Source organism: Pseudomassariella vexata (assembly GCF_002105095.1).
Source record: "Pseudomassariella vexata strain CBS 129021 chromosome Unknown BCR38scaffold_33, whole genome shotgun sequence".
Lineage (NCBI taxonomy): Eukaryota > Fungi > Ascomycota > Sordariomycetes > Amphisphaeriales > Pseudomassariaceae > Pseudomassariella > Pseudomassariella vexata.
The window spans coordinates 22,677-43,808 of NW_024467988.1; the positions used below are offsets into that span (position 1 = coordinate 22,677).

At 51.7% G+C, this 21,132-nt stretch overlaps 9 protein-coding genes across 9 annotated transcripts; 6 read left to right on the forward strand and 3 right to left on the reverse strand.

Moving 5' to 3' along the window:
* Positions 1-6: 6 nt before the first annotated feature.
* Positions 7-506, reverse strand: BCR38DRAFT_453421 (uncharacterized protein). The gene has a single exon (XM_040861595.1). It carries the CDS (start codon positions 285-287, stop codon positions 126-128), a length of 162 nt encoding a protein of 53 aa, XP_040709236.1. The 5' UTR covers positions 288-506; the 3' UTR covers positions 7-125.
* Positions 507-654: 148 nt separating this feature from the next.
* Positions 655-1,958, forward strand: BCR38DRAFT_453424 (U6 snRNA phosphodiesterase Usb1). The gene has a single exon (XM_040861596.1). It carries the CDS (start codon positions 785-787, stop codon positions 1,847-1,849), a length of 1,065 nt encoding a protein of 354 aa, XP_040709237.1. The 5' UTR covers positions 655-784; the 3' UTR covers positions 1,850-1,958.
* A 235-nt stretch (positions 1,959-2,193) lies between these two features.
* BCR38DRAFT_357688 (endoplasmic reticulum Oxidoreductin 1-domain-containing protein) lies at positions 2,194-4,242 on the reverse strand (the record flags this gene model as incomplete). The annotated part of the gene is made up of 3 exons (XM_040857125.1): positions 2,194-2,302; positions 2,370-4,003; positions 4,147-4,242. The coding sequence occupies 3 exons, from the start codon at positions 4,240-4,242 to the stop codon at positions 2,194-2,196; spliced, it is 1,839 nt and encodes a 612-aa protein (XP_040709238.1).
* Positions 4,243-5,711: 1,469 nt separating this feature from the next.
* BCR38DRAFT_147612 (regulatory subunit of cyclin-dependent kinase) lies at positions 5,712-6,846 on the reverse strand. Its single transcript, XM_040853684.1, has 4 exons — positions 6,248-6,846; positions 6,053-6,197; positions 5,921-5,979; positions 5,712-5,842 (listed from the first exon to the last, which is right to left on the reverse strand). The coding sequence occupies exons 1-4, from the start codon at positions 6,355-6,357 to the stop codon at positions 5,812-5,814; spliced, it is 345 nt and encodes a 114-aa protein (XP_040709239.1). The 5' UTR covers positions 6,358-6,846; the 3' UTR covers positions 5,712-5,811.
* A 410-nt stretch (positions 6,847-7,256) lies between these two features.
* On the forward strand, positions 7,257-10,574 carry BCR38DRAFT_453434 (Bromodomain-containing protein). Its single transcript, XM_040861597.1, has 6 exons — positions 7,257-7,766; positions 8,035-8,129; positions 8,215-8,901; positions 8,953-9,214; positions 9,267-9,813; positions 9,869-10,574. The coding sequence occupies exons 1-6, from the start codon at positions 7,671-7,673 to the stop codon at positions 10,312-10,314; spliced, it is 2,133 nt and encodes a 710-aa protein (XP_040709240.1). The 5' UTR covers positions 7,257-7,670; the 3' UTR covers positions 10,315-10,574.
* BCR38DRAFT_453435 (uncharacterized protein) lies at positions 10,507-11,005 on the forward strand. The gene is made up of 2 exons (XM_040861598.1): positions 10,507-10,546; positions 10,608-11,005. Exon 2 carries the CDS (start codon positions 10,799-10,801, stop codon positions 10,976-10,978), a length of 180 nt encoding a protein of 59 aa, XP_040709241.1. The 5' UTR covers positions 10,507-10,546; positions 10,608-10,798; the 3' UTR covers positions 10,979-11,005.
* A 1,556-nt stretch (positions 11,006-12,561) lies between these two features.
* Positions 12,562-15,091, forward strand: BCR38DRAFT_147761 (heat shock protein 70 family). The gene is made up of 5 exons (XM_040853686.1): positions 12,562-12,823; positions 12,922-13,099; positions 13,203-13,368; positions 13,436-14,624; positions 14,681-15,091. Exons 1-5 carry the CDS (start codon positions 12,781-12,783, stop codon positions 14,947-14,949), a joined length of 1,845 nt encoding a protein of 614 aa, XP_040709242.1. The 5' UTR covers positions 12,562-12,780; the 3' UTR covers positions 14,950-15,091.
* A 681-nt stretch (positions 15,092-15,772) lies between these two features.
* Positions 15,773-17,563, forward strand: BCR38DRAFT_357754 (uncharacterized protein; the record flags this gene model as incomplete). Its single annotated transcript, XM_040857128.1, has 1 exon — positions 15,773-17,563. The coding sequence occupies one exon, from the start codon at positions 15,773-15,775 to the stop codon at positions 17,561-17,563; it is 1,791 nt and encodes a 596-aa protein (XP_040709243.1).
* Positions 17,564-18,119: 556 nt separating this feature from the next.
* Positions 18,120-20,775, forward strand: BCR38DRAFT_147869 (glycosyl hydrolase). The gene is made up of 5 exons (XM_040853687.1): positions 18,120-18,349; positions 18,522-18,803; positions 18,965-19,069; positions 19,169-19,886; positions 19,943-20,775. The coding sequence occupies exons 1-5, from the start codon at positions 18,281-18,283 to the stop codon at positions 20,626-20,628; spliced, it is 1,860 nt and encodes a 619-aa protein (XP_040709244.1). The 5' UTR covers positions 18,120-18,280; the 3' UTR covers positions 20,629-20,775.
* Positions 20,776-21,132: the final 357 nt, after the last annotated feature.

Sequence of the window (21,132 nt, forward strand, 5' to 3'; positions counted from 1 at the left end):
AATACATACGCTGCGTCGTCGGTTCGCCCTATTGGCGACTGCGTTGCGTTCACTACCATACTACGTTGGTTCTTAACCTACTGCAGTTACTAATTCTGTTGATGAACGGGGGACGCCTGGTGATATCACCGATTAGTCCTTTTATGTGAACATCTTCCTGTAAAAGAGTTCGTTACGACAGTTAGACAGTTAGACAATCGATCGTGGCAAGTAGGTGACGAAATAGACGGCAAAGCAGAGTCAAATAATGCAGAACAACTCACCTGGGGGTTGGATACAGCGTTCATTTGGTCATTTGCTTGCAAGGGGATGTTGAGAACGCGAGTCTCTGGGGGGCAGGATGAATTTACGAGGTAGGCATTCCATCTTGTTCATAGTGGATGCCGACCCCCACTTGTAAGCTGATATTGACCAGGTGTGAAGTTGCCACAACCCAGGAACAAGCATATTCTGGAGCTGCCATCAGACTTGTCAGTACTCGCAATGCTAGACTATTTCAACGGCACATGACTCTAGGGTTGCGGTTGATGCCATCAACGTGCAATTAGAGTACGTTTGTGGGTTCGCCAGCCCTAGGTACGGAGTCAATGCGGTCCTCTAGCCGGGTAGCCGGGACGGCAAGCGGGAGCTAAAAAGCAAGGACAATATGCAATATGCAAGCCATCGAAGTATCGTGATGTTTTCCAGACGAAGCAGAATCATCCACCTCGATATTGCGCCCTTACCACCTGTGCGTAGAGAAGTAGAGCAAATCGTCACAAGGCAGTTCCTCCTATGGACCTAAATGGCACTGGTAGACTACTCGTCGTCGGACGAGGACAGCTCAGCTCACCCGTCGTCACCCTCATCCCAACCAGCAGCCAAGAAAGCCAAGACATTCCAGCAGCCAGGTACAGATGCAGATGTAGATGCATCAAATTCATCAACTAGTAAAACCAGTGACACCTCAGGTCTACCTCCCCTACCTCCCTCCTTCCACGACCTCTACGCCTCCACAGTCCGAATAAGCACTACCGACGACCCAACTTTGCACCAAGGTCGCAAGCGGCAGATACCGCACGTCGTCGGCAACTGGCCGACGCATCTATATATCGAATGGCACCCACTCGGCGCCGAGCACTCGCTCCTGGCCTCTTTGCTGTCAACGCTGCAGTCGCGTCTCTCCAGCTCTGGTCTTGGCCCTGATTCCGCAGCAGGAGTCAAATTACACACCTTCCTCACCTCCGACCTAGGCGCCCCGTTACCCCTGCACATCAGCCTCTCCCGCCCCGTCGCTTTACTCACGGCGCAGAAAGAAGCATTTCTCTCACGGCTTAGGACGGTGGTCGGCGCGTCGGTGGTTGCGCCGTTCGAGTTGAGGCCTACGGCGCTGGAGTGGCATCGCACGCGCGAGTCGGCGAGGTCGTTCTTGGTTTTGAGGGTTGGAACTGCTTCATCGGCAGCGGTATCCGCGGAGGAGCATTCGACGGCAGCTCCTATAGCCAAAGCAGAACCTGGATCTGGTGCCGCGGCGACAACGACAGCGGTCCAGAACATTGAACTTACAACCCTGCTGAAGCGTTGCAACGATGTAGTCACCTCATTCGACCAGCTGACCCTGTACACGTCCAGGGAATCGGGGGCAGATGTAGGTGATGCGTTCCACGTCTCGATAGCGTGGTCTTTTTCCGAGCCGACGGCGGAGCTACGCCAGTTGACCGAGGATATCTTCTCGGAAGTGAAGTACCGGGAGGGCCTTGGAGAGGCGCGGATCCGGGTTGATGGAATCAAGGCTAAGATTGGCAATGTGGTTACCCATTTGAACCTGCTGTGGTTGGGGACCGGGAAATCTAGTATGTTTGGATTATGAGAATGAGACCGGAATTTACGCGTAAGATACCCACGAGGCGAGAAAATGAGCGTAGGCAGGGACAGGGATATCGCGACACAAAATCGAGATGAGACGATACAATGAGTAATGTACGATGATGTATGTGGACATTCTAAATATACCGTCCTAGAACCGATGCAGTCAAACCATGTGCAAAACCCTTTGAAAAGGCGTCCAGATCAACGACGCCGCCCCTCTGCAGTATTGCAGTGCTCGAAAATGCTGTCTCAGAAACAAAACTCCAAATGCCTGCCAATACAATGCCATGCCAAACCAATCAACCATGAACACATTCTTTCTGCTTCGTCAATAGCATTCTTCTTTTACAATTCATCCATCCTGGGCCGCTCAAACCTCCACGTTCGAGGCGAAACCGGCAGGCCGATGTAGTATTCCCAGGCTCTGTTTAGTTCTGTGACGAAGATGTACCATCTTGATAGAACCCGGGCGTCAGTACGGATGGCCAAGTATGCGCGAGTCACTGGGAGATTGCGCTTACAGATTTCTTGGGAGTTGTACCCATCCCTTAAGGACGAGCTTGAAGGCCCTGATGACGTTCTTTAATTCGTCCTTGAACACCTCTTTTATGGTCATGTCCTTCGCAGGCTTCTTCTTTTTCTTCGATGGCTCCTCTTGGCCCTCCCACTCATCCGACTGTTCATCCTTGTTCTTCTTCTCCTCCTCATCCGTCGAAGTGGCAACAGCGTGCGGTTTCTTCGCCCTGTCGGGAATCGCGTCAACCTTACCCTCGACAATCTCGACATGGTCGTCTTCCTCAGCTGCCTCAGCCGCTTCGACCATACTCCTGAACTCGGTAAGCGCGCTCATGGAACTGCTGAGTCGGGCGTACGTGTTGAACAAGGCAACCAGCTCAGTTCTCTTGAGTTCAGGCGCGCCAGGCGTCTTGTTATTGTCGAACTCGAAAAGGATTTTGAGGGCTGCGCCGTAGCCAGCCGTCTGCAGCTTACCCCAGAGACGGCACTTGTCGCAGCCGACGCAATCCATGATGCGGCTTACGTTGCGGAAGCGATTGCGGAAATCCTCCTTCAAGCTGGGGCCTTCACCGTTCTTAAACATGAGGCTCTCGTCGAAGATGTGAGGCACGGCGGCTGCACCCTCGGTGACCGCTAGAACTTTCGCCTTGGTCGCAGCATCTTGATCATCGTCGCCGGTGCAGAATGTGTAGGACCGCAGCTGGGGGCCGATCTTGGCGATGGCGCGAGTAACCAGGGCATAGTTGAAGTAGAGGTTCGAGATGCGCTCGGGGTGCATGTGCAGACGATGTATGTAGCATTGCGTGTTGGGCTGCCATTGTCCGGTTGTTTGGTTGAGGAAGTCCCAGCAGAGATGCGTGCTGATGCTGGCATGCATGCCCGAGATGACGCGGTAGAATACGCGCTTCTCGAGGCATTCGTCCTCAAACCCGAGACCCGTGAGTGCACTGTTAGTCCCCTGACTGCCTTGCTGCACCTGCTGCTCCAGCATCTGCTGGCGACCTGCATCCTGCAGTACTGCGCGAAAGTCAAATGCGGCGGGGCCTCTGGGCACTGATGTCATGCCGAGTGCTGCGGTGTGGGGGAACGACGATTTCTGGAAGCAGTTCTCGCGGTAAATAGCATCCCAGACCATATTCGCACCGTCGCCCGCATAGCCCGTGAATCGCTCGGGGTTTTGAATCAACGAGACATAGTCGCCTTTCGCGGTCACGCTCTCGTCTTCGGGCACGCAGTAGTCGCGCTCGTCGCATTCGTCGTCGGCTTCCACCACACAGCTTTCGCCGACATTCTCGCCCAGCGAACCCTGTAGCGGCCTTTGCGGACGTTCCTTTTGCGCTGTCTTCCCTGGGTGCTTGGCCACAGGCCCTTCAAGTTTGCCCAGCTCGGCCGCGCGCCAGATCTTGGGAATATCCTCTTCTTTGTCGAGCGTGTCCACCTTGCAGGCAATGTTGGCACACATGCCGTTTTCGTCGTTCCAGAACGGACATCCTCCCTCTTTGAAGAGGTTCAGTCGGTAGTATGAAAAGAAGTCGGTCTGCTGTGTCAAGTCGTCGACATGAGGCCGGACTTTGCTATTGAGTTTTTCCAAGGTCGAGTACGACGCGCATGCATCCGATACGATCGCCTTTGGCGAAATCTGGAAGAGGGAGGCGTTAGATAAGAGAGGATATAGGGAGAGGGAGGGCAAGGCGTCTGCTACGAGGTCTGTGGCGAGACATGCTGCCAGGCAGCCCGCCAAGAGCAGAGAGAGACAAAGAAGACTTGTCAAAGTCGACATACTGCGCAGGTCTCATCTGGTATTTTGCTCTCGCATTGGACTGGTGTTCCCCAGAGCGCGAAAAGCGACAAGTAGAAGAGCTTCGCAGCCGGTTTCATCGTGAGATCGCGGCCTGATCGCGGCTTAAGTCGTGTATATAGCTTCTCGGCGGCAGGGCGTGGCCGGTAAAAGTAAAAGATCGGACAGCGGGTGAATTCTGGTCTTTCCACACACCCTGCTTCCGTCTTTCCAAATTTGTATTAATTGGTTTCTGGCACGGCAAGTGAAACGAGTCCTCCTAGGTCAATGCTCCGGTTTTTGTGCTGACAAACGCTACGTCAACAACTTCAGGAGAAAAAGACGGATATCAGTTCTGATCAACCATGTAATACACTTGAGCCATGAATCGCAATAGGATTAACTTCAATGTCACAAGTTTCCAGGTTGGGTATGAGCAAGAAGAAGAAAAGAGGCCGAGAGTAAGTACTGGAAAGTAGTGGAAGAAGTGTCCTCTTGGCCGTTTGCTTATATTGCGATGAACAAAGAGGAAATATATATGGATACAATTAGACTAGTAATTCCCATTGGATGACATCAAGTGGCCGTGGTTCGATGTGAACTCGGCATGGTCCGACAATTGGCTGCATTGGCGACTCAAATGTGTTAATGAAAGGTGGCCAGTTGGTAGTTCCCAATTGTTAACGCCGTTTGAGTTACAAACTTGACGACTCGGCATCAATACCAAGCCATCGTCAGATTACTTCCAGCAACAGCTGACATTTCTTGGACTTACCACCATTCCAGGGTCAAGGGAAACATAATGCAAGACGTTGCCACGTTTTATTATAAAGGTTCGAGATGCGAGAGAAACAAAACTCTCTGAACCTAAAGGCGCGCCTTGATCAAGGGTAAAGTGCGGCCGTTACATTTGGAAGTTAAAGAGCTTACATGTTTCGGCCGTTGCGAACGGCATTGCAAGGCCCCAGTCGGCATTTTGGTCACACATCCTCCGACTTTGTCATCAACACCACTTCCCCATAGGTATGCCACAACGCTTGCGCTTGCAACCGTCATCACAACTACTTACACCCAACACAAACATGGTCTCGTGCATTTGGTTTCATTCAAGTTCCTATGAATCTCTGATAAGCCAAAGGCAACTAGAAAAACTGCGTCAGAAGTCTGAGAACGGAATGTAAGTTGTAAAGGCGGGGCAGACTTTATCGTTCAACCGCTCCATCCACCGTTTATGATTCCTGGAGGAGGCCAGTCCTACCGCACCCAATTCGAGACTCTACCACTCCCGAGTCTAGATGTAGATAGAGTTGATATACCCCTTGCACCCTCTTCATGTGGACACGTGCAACCGGAAAGTACTTGCTTCCCCGGCCTGTTGGTCAAGAGACCGCGGCCGTTAACGTCAGACTTGTCTAGTGTAGCATGACTCTCTAGTCTGCAGTCTAGGCATGGCGATCCGGGGTAACAAGCAACAAGGTTGTCGAGATGGTGTCAGGAGAGTGCATCATCAGAGAGCGGCAGTAAATCGTCTCGAAGCATTATACCCATACAAGATGCAAGTGTCGCTATGCAATAGTCGGATATATCGTACAATGAGGTGAGGGGTGGGAGTTGAGGTGAGAAACCCAAGGCGCATGAATGAGCTATGTCTTAATGCTGCGGTGAGGGCATCACTGGGGCGGTTGGTAGTTGAGAGGTCGCCTGGAAATAGAGTTCGAGTCAGTCTTTGCTTGAATACATCCAAGACCGGCTTGCAGGTCAGAAGGAATGTGTACTCACTTGAAGAGTAAAATATGCGGCTCTGGCTCGTGAACCTCGTAGTGCTCCCATCCCAAGCTCTGAATGCAAGACGGCCTGTCAGCGTTTGCAGGAAACAAAAAGTCTTCGCAGATGGTCGGGTTGACTTCGTACCTGCGTAATTCCGATGGCACGCCATTCGTCTTCCCACAGCAACTTCAGCGTGCCATGTGCTGCGTCATGATAGTCCTTTGGGATTGCCTTCAGCATCACCTTAGGAAGCTGGACATGCCGGTACTCGTACTCGCTGTCCGAGTAACTGGGTTACTGTTAGTGTATAGCCACAGACTATCATTCATCCTCACCTACCGGGCAGAGTATTGAATCGATTCGATGTATTCCTCAAGTCGCGCCCGCTCGTTGTCCGAAAGAGGCCGGGGGACCTTGTTGCGACGGCTCGTGTCGATATCCATGGGCATTTTGACGGTTGCGTAGCTCGCGTTGTGTTTAAGGTCGAGCTATGCGGGTGTGTAAGGTCGAGCAATGCGGGCGAATTGCAAGCCGGCTGAGGGATATATGTGTGGCAACTCGATGTAGAGGACGCGAAAAGAGGTCGAGGCCGAAGTGGTGACAAGTTACGGGTCACTAAGGCTTGGAGGTGGGCGAAAGTTCAAGGTGGGAGGAGACCTCGGGCACTAACTGTCGCGTGGGGAAGTCGGCTGAGGTTCGCGCAAGTTGGATCAGGACTCGACAATAGCCACGGGACAGCTGATACGGTCGCGAAGCGTTTCGAGAATCAGAAATGCTTCAGAATTGAGCGGGCGTAGCAGAAGTTGTCAATAGATATGAGGGAAGGCGTGTTTGCACATGCAAATGTAGAATAGAAGGCGCGTCAGTGGTGTGTGGTCTTTGGTCGACTTGCAAGATGGTAAACATTAAAGGCAAGATTCGGTTGCGTTAGCTCAGAGCAGGAGCCACTTGTTGTTCAGCCACTGCAGCCAAAGGCCTTTTTTTCCAGGTCGGGGAAATCCAGGAAGCAAAACAGCACGTGACCATGGGCCAACAGACAACTGGTGCCGGACCATCAACAACAAAGATGAAATGGCAACTTGATCTTGAGCCTCATAATATTATGCAGACTTAAAATGATACAGGTTTTATTATCTATGTTTTTTACAGTTATAGAATAGGATGGAATTACTACAATATCCCTCCTCGCCGTAAATATGATTGTTGTTTGCTTGTGATAACCACTGGAAATTTCGATTTGAGGATCTAGAGTGGCTGAACTGGAACTGTAGCACTGCCACACATCGCAAATTGGTCCGAGCTCGCATGGGCATTCTTGGTTCAAGTCCAACGCCAAAAATGCATCATTCCATGGTGTCAAACTGCGAACCTCTACATCAGCTCAGGACGAAAACGACACCCACCTAAAAATTAAACATCAGCTGCAAATCACTCACCAACCGTCAATTCACCACTGTGAAATGCGCATCCACACCACTCGTTTCTGTGTTCATCCGGGGTATTGCATGCAGTACAGCGAATACCTAGCAAAAAAAGCTCCTACCACCTGCCCTGACCACGGCCGCCACTGACTGACCGTCGCGTTTCCCAACCACACAGGCACTCGCGCAACCAACACTTCAGAGCTGCGCATTGCGACAGCGACGGCGCCCCGTTGGCAACGCAATAAAGTCGATTAGGACAACTCAACAATTATCCAACAGCCTGCATGCATTCGCGATTGATTCAGCAGCAGCAAACAGCAGCAGCGATAGCATAGAAGATGGAGAACAAGAGAAAGGTTAGCGGCGTGAATGGCTTTGAAGCTGGGTCGGGAGCCGATATCGATCGAGCTGCAAAGCGTCGCAAGTTGCAGGAGGTGAGTGATTGTATACTTCTATGCCTATGCGAAAACTTGATCGCGTGCACTGGTGGTTGGAAGCTGGGTCAACCCGAGATGCCATGTTCGCGCAATGCAGGGTCTTTGGCGGAGTTGACCACTTCCAAGCTTGAACATGGCTTTTATACCAATGCTAGCCCCCTTGTTCCCGCTTTTCGCAACCTCGAAAGAAAAACCGAGGACATTCTACTTTCGATTTGCATGTCAGCATTGAGTACAATCAAGTACTGATTCGATAATATTGCAGGAGTTCGGCGACCTTTCAAAAGGAGAGACAGCTCAGTCAACCAAGGCGTATGGGTTGAACATTCTCGAGTCCATCCGAGCAACCACAGACAAGAAGTGCGTCATCCATGTTGCATACAATGCAATACATCAAAACCCTTCCGTACCCCTATGAAGTCCCGCTAATCATCTCGCGTTGCAGTGGCCGTCCAGTTTCTCCCTTCTTCGAGCGCCTTCCCACCAAGGCCGAAAACCCAGAATATTACAAAAAGATCCGATTACCTCTATCGCTAGAGATTATTGAGCGCAAACTGAATAAGCATGAGTACCCGAATCTGTCAGCTCTGGAGGGAGACTTCAAGCGGCTGGTATCCAACGCAAAGGAGACGAACACGAGACAGTCTGAGGTCTTCGGCGATGCGGAGCGCGTGCGAAAGGCTGTCAGCAACTTGATGGTCAAGTTTAATCCTGCGTATAAGGCAGGAAATTATCAGGCTGTCGCTACTCCACTGCCTCCGACCCCTGACCCGGACGAGGTCAACGGCGAAGAAGATGCAGAGGGCGAAGAAGAGGACGTGGAGATGCAGCCTGCTCCAGACAGAGACGCACACGGAGAGGCAGATGATGATGCGGAAGCTGACGAGGATAAAAGCGAGGAAGATGCCGAGGGCTCAGATGAAGAAGACGACGAGCCTGAGCCTGTTGTGCGGAAGAGAAGACCTGGCAGACCACCCAAGAACGCCACATCGACGACACCAAAGCCATCCCGTTCCGGATCAGCCCATGGCAAAACCGACTCACAGTATGAGAACACGTCATACAAAGGTCTCACTTTCCAGCAAGCTCAGGAGAAGATTGTGGAGGACACCATCCGAGTCAAGGATGATGGGTGAGTTATGCCTCGATAGCTTCTGCAGATCTCGACTAATATTACCAACAGTGGTGACTGGCAGTACTTCGAACCATTCATCTACCTACCACCTCGCTCCCTGAAGGACTATTATGAGATCATCGCAGAGCCCATGTCTCTGAAAGCTCTCCAGAAGCAAGTCCGTGGCCAACATGGCCGCGGTGAAGCAACCGGCGTCAGTGACTTCAAGGGCTGGGCTGCATTTGAAGATCAAGCAAGTCTCATCTGGAAGAATGCATATCACTACAATGAGGATGGCAGTGAGATATTCTCGATGGCCCAGGAGCTCGAAGTAAGTGCATCGTCGACTGTGTGGTCCCCATTTTCGTGCTAACTAGGCCCAGGAGCATTTCAAAAGATTAGTTAAAGAGGCCAAACGTTACGTACTGGAGCCCCCACAACCAAAGATCAAGCTCAAGATACCCCAGAGCGCCGAAACACCACCTGTGCATTCTAAGAAAATCACCATTCACGTCGGCGGCAAAGTCAGTGCAGCAGGCTCACCGGCACCACCAACTGTCCAGTCAGGAGAGGCAGATGGCGCCCGCAATGGCACTCCGCTGGCACGAAATCCTTTTGGTGGCTCAAATGCAGCTGCTGTTAATCTCAGCCAACTGGAGAAAGCCAGAAGCTTGTCCGTCTCTGGAGCTTCCCCCAGCCCTTCTGTCGCAGGTGGGGCGGTCAAGCCGGAAGAACCAGCGCGACAATCACCCGCAATCCCGGCGCAGGTCAGCAGCATGACGACGCAACAACAATTTGCTCCCATGGGGCAAGCCCCGGCCCCAGCTCCAAATGGTGTAGCCGCCCCTCTTCCTCCGCCGCCGCCACCACCGCCGAAGCGGACTGCAGCTGACATCTTGGAAGCCCAGAAATATCGTCCTCATGGTTTCAGTAAGCAATAATCCCTGCTGGTCGCACTATGTATTTATTACTGACTGCATTACAGAAGTTACTGAGGCTCTAATGCCCCAAGTTGTCATAAGATCCCACCCTGATCTCCATTCCTCGAATAATCGAATGGAGAATCGACTGGAGAATCGACTGGCGATCACATTGTACGCCAGTGATGTCGAGTCCCAGCAAGAACTTGTCTTCAACGCGCCAGCAAGATATTACCGTCTGCAACTCCATCCCATTATAGCACCCTTTCTGGAGGCCCAGCAGCGTGAGTGGAAGTTGAACGTCACACAAAACTTTAGTCGCGTGTACCCCATCCTGAGTCCTGAAGACAAAAGAAACGAGCCTGTTTTCGACATCAACTTGCATTATGGGAGCAACCGCCTCGAGGTCAGTCTCGTAGCTGCTCTCCCGAAGGGTGAAAAGGGCCCGCACGGACTGGGCATGGAAATGGAAAAATTCGTCGTCTTCTTCAATCTAATCAAGTCCCTTTGAGTATGCAGTGCAGGAAGGGAAATTGATTAGGCAAGTGGATGGATAGGACGGGGAGTTTAGGGTTGTAAGAGTTGGCTCGTTGGCCGGCCTGTAGTATTGTAGGGTTTACAAAATAGCGAGCACAATGGTTGGTTGCACTTGCAAAGCTGCTACAGATGGCGAAGCAGATGGATGCGCTTGCAGAGCCGTCATAGACAAGCATCTTTGCTCTGGACGTTATTACATTCTAGATGTACGAATGATATCAATTACTCTTTATGCTTGATTCATCATCCAATACTAATACTCAACAGCATGGCCAGGAACCAGCTTGCGTCTCTAAACATACAATGGCATAACGTTGTTAGGATATCCTTCAAAGAGAAATCTCTACGATACCATAGGTAATGTAATCTGAAGAGCCATCATGCAGAGAAACGTCGTTGCTCCAAACGACATCCTGCTATATAACTACCTTGTTAGTAGAGGGTAACGGAGAACCGGAATGGCAAATAGTGTCAACAAATTAGTTCAAAATACAGGCTCCAAGTATTTCAGACACTGGCAATGTTTACCAGCTTTGGCCACAATCGTCTTCGTCGAGGAATTTGTATCCATCTGTATTCATTCCAGTAAACGCGATCAGGTCTTAAAACGACTGGTGGCACAACACGTGGGAGCATGATGCCTGGCACCGCAGCCCCGTTTGCTTAATGTTCGTAGATCATGAAAAGAAGTTTTCTATCTAGTGGATCTCTAGCTTAGTTGACTCGGTCAACCAGACATGTAATAGGCTGCTCATGATTTGTGATCATGCGAATCAAAAAGCCACACTCGGATCGCCTGGTCTTCAATGCAAATGATGAAATCTCCATACTACGTAACGTACAACCCCACCTTTCTGGCCACCTAATCTGCCAACTACAACAACCTTCGGCACAACAGATTATCGTCGGTATTGGCTATTATTATACAATGCCTCGATATTCAGGAAATTCGATTCAAGGCGCTCTCAACGATATCAATCAAGGGATATCCCAGCGCCAGGCTTCCCTCCGATGGGGCGTTCCACGCTCTACCCTCCAATTACGACTCGGCGATGGCCTCAGCCATTCTGACGCGTCAATCGCGTCGATGAAGCTATCTAGGGAAATGGTTTAACGATTGCGACGATATACCTGATTGGCAATATACTTATTCGTCTAACGGTTGGATCAGTACAGATATCGCCGTTCGATGGCTTCGTGATATCTTTATACCTCGTAGACAACCAGTTGATCCCGACGAGCAGCGGCTCTTGATATTAGATGGTCATATCGCTCACGACAACGTCGAGTTTATGTGGTTAGCCTATTGTAACAAGATCTCGTGACTATTTTTGCCAGCACACTGTTCTCACGGGCTCCAACCTCTCGACGTCGCCGTATTTGCTCCATTAAAGCGGTACTATCGCTCGTTAGCGACCTCTCTCTCGATCGAGTACTGTTCTATTCCATTTAAAAAGTCGACGTTCCTCTCGCTATACATCGAGGCATATACGAATTCGTTCACGATCAGTAATATACAATCAGGCTTCTCTGCAACTGGAATATACCCATTGGATCCATCGCGACCTCAGCCGACGATAGCCCCCCTATCAGAACGACCAACTACACCACCAACAGTTGGTAATTGGCTTGGTCCGACAATAATAGCGACGCCAGTGACTAGCTTAGTAGCTAGGGAGAGTCTGGCAGCGATTACGCCATTGCGACCGTCGCAACGGCTATTGTTTCGGAAGCTGACTCGTCCGCTAGATGTACAGAGCGTCGAGGTCGCTACTTTGACCCATCGTGTACACGCATTAGAAGCCGAGATAACTTTGTTACGCCCCAAACCACGTAAGAAGGTACGATTAGGGCCTAATGAACGATTTGGTAACATTGTACAGATTAAGGAAGCGATGGATCGAGCCCTTGAAGTAGAACGGCAACGAGACCAGGTACAACGTCGGAATCAGGTAATACTGGACCCAGCTAAGGCGTCAGAATCTATCAGATCTCTACCTCAGGAAGCCCTAGAGCACAGCTTTCTATTAGAGCTGGTTGTACCTGAATAGCTATAATAGTACGTTGAATACACTGTTTCGAATACCTTCAATTGGATTGCAATATGTGGCCAGAAAGGTGGGTGCCCGGAAAGGTGGGTGCCCGGAAAGGTGGGGTTGTACGTTACTTCGTTTGTTCGTTGGTGAGGGAGGGGAGGAGGATCCTTCAGGAAAAAACCCTGGGTAATGGAAGCTTAGACGTAACCCCCCACTAGACCCGATCTAGAAAAGGCAGCAAAATCGGGTGGGACACTTCACCGCCCCCCCACTGGCAAAAAAAGTTGCAAGATGTGAAAACTTCAAAAATTCTCCATCCACAATTGCCCCTCGTCTTTGCCCGTTGAAGTTCACTCCCAGATCGCATTTTCCCGGAGTCCCAAGATAAAAACAACTTCATCAACATGGCGGAAGAAGTCTACGATGGTGCCATTGGCATCGATTTGGGTACGTGATGCATAATCAATCTGTCGCCCCGTGCTATCGCTGCCCACCAAGGGCGCATCGCTGAGAGAAGAAACGATTGCTAATAATGGGGCAAACAGGCACGACCTACTCCTGCGTGGCCACCTACGAGGGAAACAATGTCGAGATCATTGCCAACGAGCAGGGTAGCTTCACCACCCCTTCTTACGTCTCCTTCAATGAGAAGGAGCGTTTGATCGGTGAGGCGGCCAAGAACCAGGCTGCCATGAACCCCCGCAACACCGTCTTCGATGTCAAGTAAGCGCTCAACCACCCCGCCATCCAATGCTACTCAACTCCGAAATCCCCTGGCGGTAGTATATGGTACGTACATGAGACGGCTAGCTGACTCTATTTTCAGGCGCCTGATCGGTCGTCCCTTCGACGATCCCATCGTCAAGAAGGATATCGAGTCGTGGCCGTTCAAGGTCGTCGACCAGGGTACCAACCCTATGGTCCAAGTTGAGTACTTGGGCGAGACCAAGACTTTCTCGCCCCAGGAAATCTCCGCCATGGTCCTCACCAAGGTAAATACAGCGCGCTACCCATGACCCAATTTGGCCCATACAAGCACTGACATTCCTGCCCGAATAGATGAAGGAGATTGCCGAGGTCAAGCTCGGTAAGAAGGTTGAGAAGGCTGTCATTACCGTGCCCGCCTACTTCAACGACAACCAGCGTCAGGCCACTAAGGATGCTGGTGCCATTTCCGGCCTCAACGTCCTGCGTATCATCAACGAGCCTACTGCTGCCGCCATCGCCTACGGTCTTGGCTCCGGCAAGTCCAACAAGGAGCGCAACGTCCTGATCTACGATCTTGGTGGTGGTACTTTCGATGTGTCCCTCCTCAACATCCAGGGTGGCGTTTTCACTGTTAAGGCTACTGCCGGTGACACCCATCTTGGTGGCCAGGATTTCGACACCAACCTGCTCGAGCACTGCAAGAAGGAGTTCCAGCGCAAGACCAAGAAGGATATCTCCGCTGACCCGCGAGCTCTCCGAAGACTCCGAACTGCATGCGAGCGTGCTAAGCGAACCCTGTCTAGCGGTGCTCAGACCACCATCGAGATCGACTCTCTCTTCGATGGCGAGGATCTCTTCCTCCAGATCACCCGTGCCCGTTTCGAGGACCTTAACTCCAAGGCCTTCAACGGAACTTTGGACCCGGTTGCCCAGGTTCTGAAGGATGCCAACGTCGGCAAGTCCGCTGTTGACGAGATCGTTCTCGTTGGTGGCTCCACCCGTATCCCCAAGATCCAGAAGCTCCTCAGCGACTTCTTCGATGGCAAGAAGCTCGAGAAGAGCATCAACCCCGACGAGGCCGTCGCGTACGGTGCGGCCGTCCAGGCTGGTATCCTCTCCGGAAAGGCCACTTCGGCTGATACCGCCGACCTCCTCCTCTTGGACGTCGTTCCTCTCTCCCTCGGTGTTGCCATGGAGGGTAACATCTTCGCTCCCGTTGTTGGTCGTGGTCAGACGGTCCCGACCATCAAGAAGCGCACCTTCACCACTGTTGCCGACAACCAGCAGACCGTCCAGTTCCCCGTATTCCAGGGCGAGCGTGTCAATTGCGAGGACAACACCTCCCTCGGAGAATTCACCCTTGCTCCTATCCCGCCCATGCGTGCCGGTGAGCCCGTGCTCGAGGTCGTCTTCGAGGTCGATGTCAACGGTATCCTCAAGGTCACTGCTACTGAGAAGACCTCCGGTCGCAGTGCCAACATCACCATTGCCAACTCAGTTGGTAAGCTGTCTTCCACTGAGATTGAGACTATGATCAACGGTAAGCTTCACCACGCCCTTCCCCACAGAGTGACGTGTAACTAACGCGATAAAAAGACGCCGAGAAGTTCAAGAATAGCGACGAGGCTTTCAGCAAGCGATTCGAGGCTAAGCAGCAACTCGAGTCCTACATCAGCCGTGTTGAGGAGATCGTCTCCGACCCAACGATGTCGCTGAAGTTGAAGCGCGGGCAGAAGGAGAAGATCGAGCAGTCTTTGAGCGACGCCATGAGCCAGCTCGAGGTTGAGGACTCGTCTGCCGATGACTTGAAGAAGAAGGAGTTGGCCTTGAAGAGACTTGTGACCAAGGCCATGTCCTCGCGATAAGCTTCTCGCCATTAGTCCCCCAAGTTCCAAACATGGAAACATTTAGTTGGGCATGCGCCGGATCTCAGAGGATGGTCTGGCAATGATTTATGCCCCTCTTCACGAACGATAGACATTGGCATCTCCCAGGCAAATATGGTCTTTCCTATTTCTCCTTGTCATGGTAATGAACGAGGACACAAAAGTCTTGCAGGATGGTTTACGCTGCGTTCTCTCACCCCTTCTCCCTCCCGACCTCCTTTATATCCCTCTGAAGTTCAGCCCGAACTTTCATGACCCCCATCCTATACTCGGCGTATTGCATGTAGATTAGGACGAATGAAAGAATGAAACAAAACAAACCGAAATATGGGCCTGCAATGTGACTGTTCGTTGCAATGTTTGTTTTGGTTGGTTGATTGATATTGATAAGGATGCCTGTGTAGTAAATAAGAATTCAAGGACATTTGATATTGGATATCTGCGCCTCATTACAATAACCAACCACATACAACGGTATGGAATGATGTTTTAAGTTGGACCAGCCCTCTCACACGGCAATACTGGCTACACGCATATGTGAATATCGGGACGCTAATATGTTTAAATGACACGGGCCTTACGTCATGTTTACGTCATGATACATGCATTCATCAGTTCGAGCTCAAGCTAGCGCAAGCTCCAAAACGCCCCGGACAAATATCTGAGCAGTCATGACATACTTTCTTTGTGCAGTTTCCAATCTATGTTGTTGAAGTATTGTTCATTTCTAATCTCTGCATGATCCCGTGGAGCAGTTTCTGCAAGTCAACACAACCTTATCGTCTCCATCAACTCAAGCGGCATGGCCTCGGCCGGCTATATTCAAGTCTCACTAATCTGGGTGGCATACGCTATTGCGGTCCTACTAGCCCTTGTTATCGCGGTCATCACCACCTTCACCTGGCAAACACATCGCGACAGATCGGCCATCATCAGCACAGTAGCCATCATTAGTCTTACGGCGCTCCTGGCGACCGTGCTTCTCCTCCCCGTCGACATCGCGCTCGTTTCCGCCACGACCAACTCGGCCCTCGGCATCAAGAAGGACTGGGCGACACCGACGCGTATCCGCAATATTCTTCTCACGCTCAAGATCGTATACTACTCGCTATACAGCTTCGATGCGCTGCTATGCTTGATCGTCATTCCCTTCTCGTACTTCTGGTACGAGGAGTACGATGAGGTGGAGGAGCAGGAGGGCAACCAGACGTTCGGGAGTCGACTCTGGGGCGCTTTGAAGTATACTATCGCTTTCATCTTGCTGGTGGTTATCATCTTCCTTGTCGGATTCTTCGTGCCTGCCTCCGGGAAAGGTCGAGGAGAGCATTTGGATTTGGACTTTTTCAAGAGGCTATTAGACGAGAACCATGGCGAAAAGGCTTTGACTTTTGGGCTAGGCTTATTGATCACCCTGGGTACTCTGATGTACACACTTTACACGGGTGTTGGCCTAGCACTTCTGCCAGTCTCTTTCATCAAATCAGCACCGTCGGTTTCAGCGCCACAATTGTCGGAGAACACGGCATCGCAACTGGAACAGAACCGGGAGCGCCAGAGACAACTCGAGATGTGCAGTGCGGGACGCTCTGAGGGCATGTCGCAGAAAGATAGGCGCGAGCTCGAAGCCCTCGCACGAGAAGAACGGACCTTGGTCCGCCGCGAGCGACTTGCGGCTGAGGCCCAGGGCGAAGGCAAGAGCTGGATTGTCAGGACGTGGACCAAGATATGTGCTGTGTTCCGACCTATCAAGCTTATTGGAGGCCTCCTATTAATTCTGATCGCTCTTCTTGTTTGGGTATCCATGCTCATCACGGGTATCGACAAGGCCGCCAACTCGGTCTGCAAGGAGCACTGCGGCTACATCTTAGCACACATCAACGTGTTCCAACCTGTCAACTGGATCTTTGTGCAAACAGCACGTGCCTTCCCTGTAGACTACATTCTGATGGTACTGTTGATCTTACTCCTTTTCAGCAGCTCCATCACTGGCCTTGCCACCGTTGGTATCCGCTTTCTGTGGCTACGCATCTTCCAGATTCGCAAGGGACGAACTGCTCCGCAAGCCCTCCTCATTGCTACCGTCATGTTGGCTCTTATCACCCTGGCCATCAACTATGCCGTCGCCATGTTAGTCGCGCCCCAGTACGCTGCGTTCGGTACGCAAACTTTTTGTGATTTGCCGGCCCATCACGCAGATGAGATACCGAGCTGCGACAACCACCCCGAGGCCGTCAAACCGTGCTCCGAATGGGTCGACCGCCACTACAGCATGCAAGTGTGTACCCCGACAGTCATGAGTTCGTTCCTGAACCGTGTTACGCTCAACTGGCCCGTCTTCGGTGCCATCGACTTCTGGGGTCAATTTGTCTTTCTCGCCGTTTTTCTCATTGTCTTCCTGACGAGCCTGTTCCGCACCCCGCAAATGGGTCTGAGCGAATTCGACGAGGACGCTGAGGCCGATGAAGAGGAGGGACTCTTGGCCAGTACTGGTCGGAGATTTGGGGCTACTTGGCAGGATATCACGGGTAGGGCCAAGAAGACTACCAACGGGGCCGGTGCTGGTGACAGCAGCGGACGATCTGAGATTGCTTAATCTACACAAGCTTGAACGAGTTTAGGGACGGGAGAAGGGGCGAGGAAAGTGGCCAATGGGGAAAAATTGACTTGTGACAAGGTCATGAGAAGCACACGATACCCAAGGGCCGAATACGGAAAATAGGGCCTGAGAGATGAATTGGTCGTAGCTCAAGTCAGGGAGCATGGAGAAAATTGATTAGTTCTTTGCAATCGGAACTTGCCTATGTGCCTCCATCTTAGGAGCGATGCAACTGCTGTATAGCGACATTCTAAGGCGTCCAATAGAGCATGCCAGAAACACCTTCAAGATATCTGAGCTAATAATTGGGTCACACGAGATCGACACTAGCGTTATCGTCACGACACAGGTCACCGATGAGCTCGAACTAGAAATAGTAATTCTGGGATGATCTACACACTTTGCGTGCCTCTATGGTCTAGTGGAAATTGACGAATCATACAGCAAGAGTAATTCTTACCTAAAGTTAACGATATCCGGGCCCTCTACACTTACTGTGATTGATGGAGAATAAGACACCGAAGACCGAAAACCTCATACCAAGCCAAGCATCTACATTCGCAGCTTCATCCTGGATAGACTTGGGCATCTGAATTACCGCTTGATAGCACTGCTTCAGTTTAGCAGCAAATTGTACTGTTCCAGTTATTTAATCACATCTTCTTCTAGGCTACGAGTTCATTATAATAAGACTCTATTCCACGAATAGAAGCAATGTCAGACCCCGAACCCACCTTCCAGAATCCCATCATCAGGGGCTTCAACCCAGACCCGACCATCTGTGTATGCGCCTTCTGCTGTCCATCCCTCCCTTCGTTTGTCCTTAGACCACAGCACTACCTACCTACGCAAGCTGAGTTCACAGGCTTCTGCACCCGATTGGTCTCCCAATTTCTCCCTTCCGCCTGCAAATGAAGTAATTACCAACTGACCGACTAATTTCCCATTCATACAGGTGGTCCCAGCCACGGCCACAAAACCCACAACGTACTTCCTCAGCACCTCGACCTTTGATTTCTTTCCGGGTGCCGCCATCTACGCGTCCACGGACCTGATCAATTGGGATCTGATCGGGCACGCGCTGACGAGGAAAAGCCAGCTTGATTTGCGAACCGTGGAGCCTGGGGCGGGAAGCTGGGCGGGTACGTTGAGGTATAGGTCGGGCGAGGGAAAAGGGGGGAAGGGGAGGTGGTATTTGGCAAATGGGCTGTTTATGCGGTATCGGCCAAGGGTGGATGTGAGTTTCTTTTCTTTTCTTTTCTTTTGTTATTATTTGGGAAAGACTTGGGTTGGAAGGTTGAGGTAATGAGACAGAGACGGTTGAGTCGATGCTTTGGGGAGACCTCAGAGGACGCTTCTTAAGGGGCAGGAAATCTCGAGATTAACATAGCGTGGTAGGAACGCATCTTCCCTCGCGGATTCTACGTTTACACGGACGACATCTGGGACTCAAATGCCTGGTCCGACCCCATCTACTTTGATAACCCCGGATTTGACCAGGATGTAAGTCTCCCGTCCATGAACTCTTCGTTTTCTTCCCAACCATACTTCACGATACACCACCACCACCACCACGGGGAGTAAATACTCATCCACCCACAGCTCTTCTGGGACGACTCTAGCTCCCCTTCTAAAGTCTACCTCTCTACCACCGTCCGCCTCTCCCACCGCCCCCCAAACTCCCCGCTCAAAGACTTCGCCATTCACATCTCCGAGATCGACCTGGCCACCGGCCGAACCCTAACCCCACCCGTCGTAATCCGCGAGTCACCGCACGGCATCGCTGAGGGGTCGCACATCCTCCGGCGGGGGAAGTACTACTACCTGTTCACAGCTGAAGGGGGCACTGAAGCGAGACATCAGGAGTGGTGTTTCCGCAGTTGCGAGGGGCCCCTGGGGCCGTGGGAGTCGCAGGGAAAGCCACTATGGTATAACGGTGCGGATGATGAGGTGCAGAGGACGGGGCATGCGGATGTGTTTGAGGATGGGGAGGAGGAGTGGTGGGCGGTTTTCTTGGGGGTGAGGCCGGTTAAGGGGGAGGGAGGAGGTTATTTGGAACCGCAACTTGGTCAGTCCCATTTTATGGTCTGTCGTAATGTTGCATACCGGACTCATGACAATTGTGTAGGAAGGGAAACGTTCCTGGTCAAGGTCGACTGGGTGGACGACTGGCCGGTGTTCAACGACGGGAAAAACGTTACTCTGGTGACACACGGGCGGAATCCTGCGAAGCAACTGCTCGCCCAAACGAAGCCAGACAACATCAAGTGGCGGGCTGATCTTGATCAAAGTCTGTTGGGATTGGGCTGGTATCAGAAGAGCGAGCCTCTACGTCTCTTCCTTATTATGGAGCATATTTGTCTGACTGGCCACCAGATACTCCGTTAAAACAGTGTTACACACTCACGGAACGACCCGATTTTCTGCGACTCTACGGTAACTGCTATGATTTGACATGGCCCGAGGCGCCAGCCATGCTGCTCATAAAGCAATCGAGTTACACCGAATCCTTCCACGCCAAAATGGAGTTCGGCCCCAGCCAACCCGGGTACGAGGCCGGCGTTGTGCTCTGGTGGAGTCAGTATTCCCACGCAACAATGGGTATCACTCTCCAGGAGCTCCCGAATGGAGACCAGGTACGGACTGCCATCTGTCGCAAACCCACCGGTCACGCTGGCGTCATGGAGGAAACCGGGTGCCGTCTCGCATCAACGCAGAAGCAGGGTCTCGTGGGTGTGTCGATGACGACAGAATTACATATCGAAACGCAACCCACGGGCTACAAGCTGAGTCTCAGAGCCAATGATGGTGTGAAACTAGAGGTGGAGTTCCCTGCCAGTAACTTGACTGTTATGCCTCCGGTGGGCGGCGCTTTCACCGGCGTCATGTTTGGCCTCTACTCCTTTGGCAAAGGAGAACCAGTACTTGACCCAGCGGACTTTTCGGAAATCTATGTGAAAGAGGGAAGACGAACGAAAGAAACGTCGTTGGATAGGCTGGGTTCGAGATATGAGGCTCTACATGTAGGCGCCCGCTCCGCCTCCGCGGTGCCTGAAGATTGATTGGTCCAATTGAGATTGCATGGTGACTACTGCAGCTGCACATGCGTTAGGAATAAGCAGACGTCCAACGCGTCTGTTGGGCAGAACCTGCATGGTGTATTGAGTATCGCTCTTGTGGGCGGGTTACCTTTTCAGTACGAAGTATTATTGTTTAAGGTTGCCGATCCGTCCGTGCCATTATCCACTCCACCCACTGTCCACCGTCCGTTTCGGCTCTTTGGGGCGGATCTGCAACGGCCGCAGTCCCGGGTTTCACAAGGTTGGAAATCCGGAGACACACCCCATGTGGTAGCCTAAGCCGTCTCCTCATCGTGCGTGGCATCAAACCATATCTCTCGTTTGTTACAACCGTGGGCTCCTGTCTCGTAGCTAGCTACCACCTTGTTGCGGGAATCGACCACACATGTAAATGCTGGGGCTGCCGACTTCATGGGACCGCATCTTGATCTCACAATGCCGCCAGATAAAGAGACGCATACTCGACGCACTGTAGAGCCGCGGTCA